At 40.4% G+C, this 8,907-nt stretch overlaps 1 protein-coding gene across 1 annotated transcript; it reads left to right on the top strand.

Annotated features, from left to right (window-relative positions):
- The first annotated feature begins 4,803 nt into the window (after positions 1 to 4,803).
- FTMT (ferritin mitochondrial) lies at positions 4,804 to 6,562 on the top strand. The gene has a single exon (XM_058738159.1). The coding sequence runs from the start codon at positions 5,156 to 5,158 to the stop codon at positions 5,882 to 5,884; it is 729 nt and encodes a 242-aa protein (XP_058594142.1). The 5' UTR covers positions 4,804 to 5,155; the 3' UTR covers positions 5,885 to 6,562.
- The last annotated feature ends 2,345 nt before the right edge of the window (positions 6,563 to 8,907 follow it).

Here is an 8,907-nt window from a genome sequence, read left to right as displayed (position 1 = left end):
TTTTCCTCATTATTTATGACTCTGCTCCCATCTATTAACATAAAACTATAGAGTGTTGTTTAAATGTTTTCCAAGATAGGTAAATTCTAATTTTTTTTTTTTTACATTTATTTAATTTTGATAGACATAGAGAGACAGAACACAACTGGGGGAGGGGCAGAGAGAAGGAGACACAGAATCTGAAGCAGGCTCCAGGCTCTGAGCTGTCAGCACAGAGCCCGACGCGGGGCTCGAACTCACAAACCGCGAGATCATGATCTGCGCCAAAGTCGGACGCTTAACAGACTGAACCACCAGGTGCTCCTCAAGGTAGGTAAATTCTAAAAAAATATTTAGTATTTAAAATCAAATGCTTTGAAGAAAATACCAAAACACGATTCAGTGAATTACAATCCACTTTCATGTAGTTCCTAAATCTCCAAGTGGCAAAGCATTTTCACATATAATACAAATACTTTACCCAATACATCTATAAAGAAGAAAATGGAAGATATTGTTATTCCTTTAAAGGCTGAAATCAGCAAAGTACAGAGCTTTTCTAATAACTTAAAGTGAAGCCATCTCTCAATATACTTGACAAACACATGCTAGGCAAGCTGATATGCCATAGGAAATAAAAATCCCTATCCCCATTCTTCTGGGGGATAGAAGCATTGTGCCAAGACTAAAAATTTAAAACTGAGTAGGATGGGTAGCCAGAGGGCAGGGGGGGGGGGCAAAATGGGTGAAGGAGAGTGGGAGGCATAGGCTACCAATTAAGGAATGAGTAAGTCATGGGAATGAAAGGTACATCACAGGGAATACAGTAACTGTATTGTAATATTGTAATGGTGTTGTATGGTAACAGAGGGTAGCTACACTTGTGATCATAGCACAATTTATAGACTTATGGAATGCTGTGCACCTGAAACTAACATAACATTATGTGTCAACTACAATAAAAAAAAAATGAGGATGAGAAGCTGTGCCCTTAAGGACACACACACACACACACACACACACACACACATACATACATCAACATACATACAAGCATGCACATGTGCATGCCCATATACAACCATATGATATGATATACTCTCAGCATAAACAGTCTTCAACAACAACAAAGTAGTGATTAATTCCAAACGAAGTTATCTGAGACCTTACAGAGAAAGTAACATATTTGATGGGACCTAAAAAGATGAGATGGATTTCATGAGGAAGTAAAAAAGGAGAAGACAGCAAGGTGGGGAAGTAGAGGCAACACCAGAGAATCTTGAAAGCTTAGACAGGTGTTCAAGGAGGAGAAGAAGTCATTAAAATGGAGGAAGAAATGACTCGTGAGGAATGGTGGGCCATGCTTCTAGGTGTGTACTTTTGGTGGAAGACCATTAATTTTACTATGAATACTAGAAATCAAAATGTCCCACAGATAAGATTCCTTGCATTTTCAAAGTCTAGCAAAATACATGACAAACTTTGTAAGGGAACAAGAAACATTTTTGACAAGTTAACATAGGACGTTTAAGTGTGTATTGTGTTTTATGGCCTTGTTTTGCATTACATTTCATGTACTGCATTTATTTTATATCTATACTTTTTATTACTTTGGGGATAAGCATTTATATGAAGAGCATCATTTCTACTAAAACACTGGTAGCAGCAGTTGGCATTTAACACCACTCTAAAGGATCATTTTCAGAACCTCTCTTTAGGGAACTACATTTTAGGAGAAACACAACTTTGAAGAAAATACAAGCAAAGATGGATATAGGAAAGCAAAAGTTAGTGGGAAATTTCTTGGTGAATATCAGTAAGATTCTGCCAGCAGAGTTTAAGTGCAGCTAGATCTTAGGTGTCCACCTTTATTTATCGTACACTTTAAGAAGTTCCTCTGAGACCGAGGAGCTTCCTACTAAACTACACATTTGATGTGTCCAGATTATAAAAGAATTTCTACCTCATTATTCCTACATTATAACAATATAATGCGGGTAAGCATACTTTACAAACTGTATAAGTTTTTCCATATGTAATAATAATAATTACTGCTTACTGAATAATTGAAAATGACTGATTTTGAATAATTAAATAGACACTATGCAATAAGAACTGTTAAAGAATATTTTGAGTGCTTATTCTGTGATAAGCACTGTGATAAGTACCCTGCATAATTATTTTATTGATTCCTTTCAGTAACCCAAAGGAAATAAGTAGGATCTTGGATTTATAACTGAGGAAACTGACCTAGAAAGGTAATGTGATTTGCCCAAGGAAATATAGGAAAGTAATACAGAGATGGTAACATACAGATAACAGAAAGAAGACCTGAATATAAGCAGCACTAATATCAAAGATCCAGAAATTAACCATAAGACATCAAACAATCCTAAGAAATGGCTGAACATGTAAAATGGGCAAAAGCTTTGAATATACACTTCACCAAAGATATATATATGGTTAGCAAAGAAGTATGACCAAATATACTCAGCATCATCAATTAAAATGGGAATTCAGATTAAAGATACAATGTCATACCAGTATACATCTACTAGAATGGCTAAATTTTAAGTTTTAAGTTTAAAGTGAAATAAATGACAATACCAAGGGTTGCAAGGATATGAAGGAACTTGAACTCTCACATAGTGCTGATGGCCATATAAAAGGGCAAAACCACTTGGAAAAACAATTGGAAGTTCCTTAAAAAGTTAAACCTACACTTACCATATGATCTACCCATTACAAGCAAAATATTCACCCAAGAGAAATAAGCTCATAAAACTACACAAAGACTTGTACAGGAATGTTCACAATAGCCTTACTTGAACAACCAAAAGCTGTAAATAAGCAGAATATTCACGAGATGGTGACAGAATAAACAGATTGTGGTATCTCTACACAATGGAATACTATTCAACCGTAAAAACTATTAATTCACATGACAATATGGATGGATCTCAAAACCACTGTGCTGAGTGATAGAAACCAGGCAGAAAGGTATATACACAGATTCTATTTATATGAAATTCTGTAAAGTGCAAACTAACCTACATAGTGAGGAAATGCAGACCAGTGGATGGCTGGGATGAGGTGGGGCAGAGAGGCAGGAGGGAGTGATTACATAATGAGTTGGGGTACCTGTCAGGCTCAGTGGCAGAATATGCGACTCTTGATCTAGTGGTCATTCAAGCCCCACGTTGGGGGTGGAGTTTACTTAAATAAACAAATAAAAACAAAAATAAAAAATAAAAAAAATACATATAAACAAACCTGAGATAACTTTGGGAGTTGATGAATATGTTCATTACCTTGACTCTGATGATGGTTTCACAGACATACCTATGTCAAACCCTATCAACTTGTGCACTTGAAGTATCTGCAGTTTATTTTAGGTCAATCCTATCTCTTTAAAACTGTTTAAAATGTACATGTTGGTTGTTTTGTTTCTATGATTTTTTTAATGTTCCTTTTTTTTTTAATGTTTATTTAGTGTTTAGAGAGAGGGAGAGAGAGAATGAGTAGGGGAGGAACAGAGAGAGAGGCAGACACAGAGTCTGAAGCAGGTTCCAGGCTCTGAGCTGTCAGCACAGAGCCTGGTGCAGGGCTGGAACTCACAAATCATGAGATCATGATCTGAGCCGAAGTCCAATGCTTAATGGACTGAGCCACCCAGGCACTCCTAATGTTCTTCTTTTAGTCTGTGAGAATTACTATCAACATTTTAATGATGGTTTTTTTCTGGGAGAGAAAGATTAGGAATTTTCTGAATTTTCTTCTGTGAGTTAATACTCATTTTCTCAATACACTACAACAATTACAGATATTCTTTTAAAACCAAATACCAGTTTAAATGTAATTTTTTAAAATAGTTATAAACAGAGAGGGAGGCAAAACATTAGAGATTCTTAAATACAGAGAACAAACTGAGGGTTGATTGGGGGGGGTGAGGAGAGGCGAAAATGGGTGGTGGGCATTGAGGAGGGCACTTGTTGGGATGGACACTGGCTGTTATATGTAAGTGATGAATCATGGGAATCTACTCCTGAAGCCAAGAGCACACTGTATGTTAGCTAACTTGACAATAAATTATATTTAAAAAAATAAATTGAATTTTTAATTGTCCTTTTTATTTTTAATTTAGTATTTTTTATTTTAGTTGAGACACAATGTTACATCAGTTTCAGATGTACAATATAGTGATTCAACTTCTCTACAGCTTTGCTATGCTCACCACAAGTGTATGTATCTGCAATAACAAAAGACAGGAAAATAACATCAAGTTTAGAGCTAGTTTATTTATTCCTCCTACTTTTCTACAGTATCCTATTTTTCTTTGCAGTAAAGATAAATTTTACATTTAAAAATAAAATGTCTTTTTATTCTTTTTTAAGTTTTTATTGTTTTTTATTTATTACTTTTAATGTTTATTTATTTTTGAGAGAGAGAGCTGAGCAGGGGAGGGGCAGAGACAGAGGGAGACACAGACCATGAGCTCCTGACCTGAGCCTAAGTCCCACGCTTAACCCACTGAGCTACCCAGACGCCCCCAAAATAAAAAGTCTTTTTAAAAGAAGGCACTGTCTTCTTACAGACCCTTGGAAATGTGCCTATATACTACTCTGGCAATTATTTCCATACCTACATTTGTTAAAATAACCAGAAAGTCAATTTATAAAGACCCAATTTGGCTGTGGACCCCCGCGCCCAGATAAAGTTTTGTGACTTTTGTTTTCCTCTATGTCGCTGCCCTGCCTCCCCCAGGCCTTAGTCTTTCCACAGAAAGAGGTCACAAAGGGAGGGCAAGTACACTGGGCTCGTGCTTTCTTTTGCTAGTCGTAGTGCCTGCTTTTCTTTCTTTTTTTTTTTTTTTTTTTTAACAGCACTTTTAACTTAGATGAAATAAATTACAAACGCCCAAGGGCAGAAATGGGGCAATGTTTCGTTAAATGGAGTTGTCAGGATTATCCGTCTGCGCCCAACCGCGACAGGCGCGCGCGCCCCCGCCGCCCTCCGCCTGGAACTCTGAACCTCTCGAAGCGAACGCGGGTGTGTGTGACGCAGTCGCCATCGCCTAGGGCTGCGTTCTGATGCAGAAGCCCCTGAAGCCCCTGGTGCCCGACCGCGCGGTGAGCCGCCCGGGCCTCAGTTTCCCGACTTCTAAAGAAGGGGAACCATGCCGCCCTGTTTTTTGTTCCTCTCTAAGCAGATCAGCAGTTCGCTGGTGTCCATGCGCAGCGCGCGCCGAGGCTTCGCACTCCGACCGCTCTGGGTTTCCTGGCGCCCCTCGGGTCCCCAGCCCGCCGCCCCCCGCCGGCCGCTGGCCGCAGCCACCTCCTCCCGGGACCCTGCCGGGCCCACCTCCGCCCCCTCCCGAGTGCGGCAGAACTTCCACCCGGACTCCGAGGCCGCCATCAACCGCCAGATCAACCTGGAGCTCTATGCGTCCTATGTGTACTTGTCTATGGCCTATTACTTCTCCCGAGATGACGTGGCCCTGAACAACTTCGCCAGATATTTCCTTCGTCAGTCTCGGGAGGAGACCCAGCACGCCGAGAAGCTGATGAGGCTGCAGAACCAGCGGGGAGGCCGGATCTGCCTGAAGGACATCAAGAAACCTGACCTGGACGACTGGGAGAGCGGGCTGAATGCCATGGAGTGTGCGCTGCTCTTGGAAAAGAATGTGAACCAGTCGTTGCTCGAATTGCACACTCTGGCCTCAGACAAAGGTGACCCCCATTTGTGCGACTTCCTGGAAACTCACTATTTGAATGAACAGGTGAAATCGATCAAAGAACTAGGTGACCACGTGCAAAACTTGGTTAAGATGGGGGCCCCGGCTTCTGGCCTGGCAGAGTACCTCTTTGACAAGCACACCCTTGGAAATGAAAACGATCACAATTAAGCCACAGGCTGCCTTCCTTGCTGCCCATGGTGTGCCAAGACCCAGAGTCGGCTGACTCCTGCTTTCTTGCCCTTAAAATGCACCTCCACCTTTATATCCTGTTAAACTGTCCCAATCAAGTGACTTGTGGAGAAAATGTATTTAGCCTCCAGTTAACAAGGGCTTTTTTTTTCTTCCTGTCCAACATCAAGATAATTTTTCTAGCCTGTAAAGTAGCCCAGGATACTATGGTATAAAAAAAGACTGGGAAACAGCTACTGAAAAGTAGATACAAACTTTCTCCAGTTACCAAATATTATTCCAGACCATGAGCCTTCACTAAAATTCTGTGATTTTCTACTGAACAAGTGCCTGTTATTTTCAAGACTTTATGCTAAAGGCTAAAATTGGGAAGATGTGTAAGATAAATATACAAACAACTATAACAAGTTGAAGAATATATATAGTACTATAAAGTACTGTGAAAACCATACATGAAAAATTCTGTGACAACGTTTACCCTTTCCCAGTATTTTCCAAGAAAAAAATAATGTCTGGAGATGATCTGTTTCTGAAGGATTTTGTGATCAAATTCAAGGAAAGCTACACAAAGTGTCGATACTGGCCTTAGGAAGTTATGACACATATGAACATTTTAAGGGCTCTGGGAAGTCTGAGAATTAAAAACGTCTTGGATTATTTTTGTTTAGCTCAGTGTTTTCCCAAACCTATCCAATCTCTGCTAATTTGTAGGTGTTTTAATTTTTTTTTAATGTTTACTTATTTTTGAGAGAGCGAGATAGAGTGAGAGCAGCAGAGGGGCAGAGGGAGAGGGAGACCCAGAATCCGAAGCTGACTCTAGGCTCTGAGCTGTCAGCACAGAGCCCCACACCAGATTCGAACCCATGAACCACAAATCATGACCTGAGCCAAAGTGGGACGCTTAACCAACTTAGCCACCCAGGCGTACCTGTGTGTGTGTGTGTGTGTGTGTGTGTGTGTGTGTGTGTTAAATGATGATCTAGGTCTGTCTGATTACAAAGTATACACTTCACCATTGGGCTTTATAGCCTCCCTTTAATGTAACTAACTCCTTTTGACAAAAAGAGTGACTACACTGCAGAAAACACATTTCTGTGGCCTTTAAAATGGAGGGGGGTGCGTGGAGGAAGTCACAAAGAAATCCAGAATGAAGGAGGCATCAGCTGAGCACATGTTTTCTTGGGGGCTGGGGGAAGGAGGCATGAGAAAATGAATGCAAGAATATTTGGTCACCAGGCCCCGGAGCTGGACTAAGAACACTGGGTGGTGTTTGGATAGATGGGCTGGAGCCAAATGTGGAGGGGGTAGGAGGGGCTTAAGCTTAATGTGCTGAGCAATGGCAGTGCTTGAAGGGCTCTCAGCAAAAGAGTGCTGTGCTAAGAATTGAGCAATCACAAGTTTAGTTGTACAGAATACAAACCCGAGAACAACCTAAATGTCTGTGTTAGTTTGGGTCTTCTGAGAAACGTGCCAAGATGGGATTAAGTATATAAGAAATGTCTTAGGGGAGACCAAAAGGCCCTTGAGAGAAAATGGGAAAGGAGCTGGAGAAGCAGATACAGCCTCCAGACTCCATGCAAGTCTGATCCTGGCGGAAGGAAAAAAGGAATGTGGTGCATTGTTGTAAGCAAAGTGCTACAAAGCTTTCTGGGAGACCATAGCTAGAGTCGCTCATCAGAGGAATCCCAGGTCTCCCAGAAATGGGCCTGCCTAAGAACATTTCCGGAACTCTGTTATTGACTGGGAAGTGCAGGCTTGCAACAAGCTAAGAGATGAATCGATTTTTCTGAGCAGAGCAGCAGGGTCCTTGGCAAATTGTGCTCCCTGTAGTCCCAGATCTGAGAGGCACATGCACATGACTGCACAAACTCAACAAAATGGTTTAGATTAAAATGCCATACGTGGAATGCCCTACAGCTATTAAATATGATTTTGCCAAGCACATAATGATGTGAGCAGAAATTCACAATGTGTTCTCTTAAAAACGAGAGTATTATGAAACAGGACTATATTATATACTTGTATATAGACAAGTACAGGGGAAATAATATATATGCATACAAAATGGAAGTAGATACACCAACAAAGGAAGCCAGAGAGCCTCTTAATGAGATTGTGTTTGATATTCATTTTCTTTAGCTACTTGTCTTTTTAAAATAAATTTCTTCTTATGGACACCCATTGCACTACTCTCACAACAAGAAAAGTAAAAATATAAGGTAGAGAGAAAGCAGTAGGGCCTGAACATGGCAAAATCAGTGGAAATAGAAACAGATGCTGACAGGAATTTACAGGCAGATTATTTACAATTTTGCAAATGAATGAATGGAGAGAGTTACAAAAATGGGGGAAGAAACCAGGGAATTAAAGTGACAGATCTCAGACCTATGTCACTGGAGAACAGAGGAGCCCAGAATAAAAAGGGATCTTGACAGGAGGAACTACTGGGGTGTGGGGAGTGCACAATAATTTGCTGTTGATTAAGCTGATGGGCCTCCCTTTACCTTCTAGACTTAAAGTTGGTTTATTTTGCTGCATATAATCTTATTACATGTCTTCAGAGAATTTCCTCTTCAGTTCTTCTGGATGAGTGTTTTCCAAACTACAGATTCCACCCCATCAGTGTCATGAAATTATTTTGTGACTTGCTAGCCACCATTTGTCATTAGAACAGATTTGAACAGAAGTGAAAGTAAGTTAAACAAGGGTATTGCCTCCTGAAATTCTTGTTTTGCAGTCTCCGTGTGTGTATGTGTGTGTGTTTGCATATTTACCTCCTCAGTAATGTTATTTCTTATTCTGTGTTGCTGTCAAAACATACAATAGCCATTGTCCCAATTCTTTTACACACTGTCATTGTGGATCTCTCAGTCTCCTCCCGCTCAGTGCTGTCTGTTGATAATCCCCTTATTTCACTAAGAATTTAGAAGGAATCCCAGGAGAACCTCACACTTCCTTGTCATGGAATTGATCACATGCTTGTAATTGTAGAAAGCCTTCTG

Source organism: Neofelis nebulosa, chromosome 1 (assembly GCF_028018385.1).
Source record: "Neofelis nebulosa isolate mNeoNeb1 chromosome 1, mNeoNeb1.pri, whole genome shotgun sequence".
Lineage (NCBI taxonomy): Eukaryota > Metazoa > Chordata > Mammalia > Carnivora > Felidae > Neofelis > Neofelis nebulosa.
The sequence above is the reverse complement of the archived record's forward strand: the minus strand, read 5'-3'. Positions and strand labels throughout refer to the sequence as shown.

Coding starts and splice junctions, on each gene's coding strand:
- FTMT (XM_058738159.1), top strand. CDS start 5,156: ATGCCGCCCTGTTTTTTGTTCCTCTCTAAGCAGATCAGCAGTTCGCTG.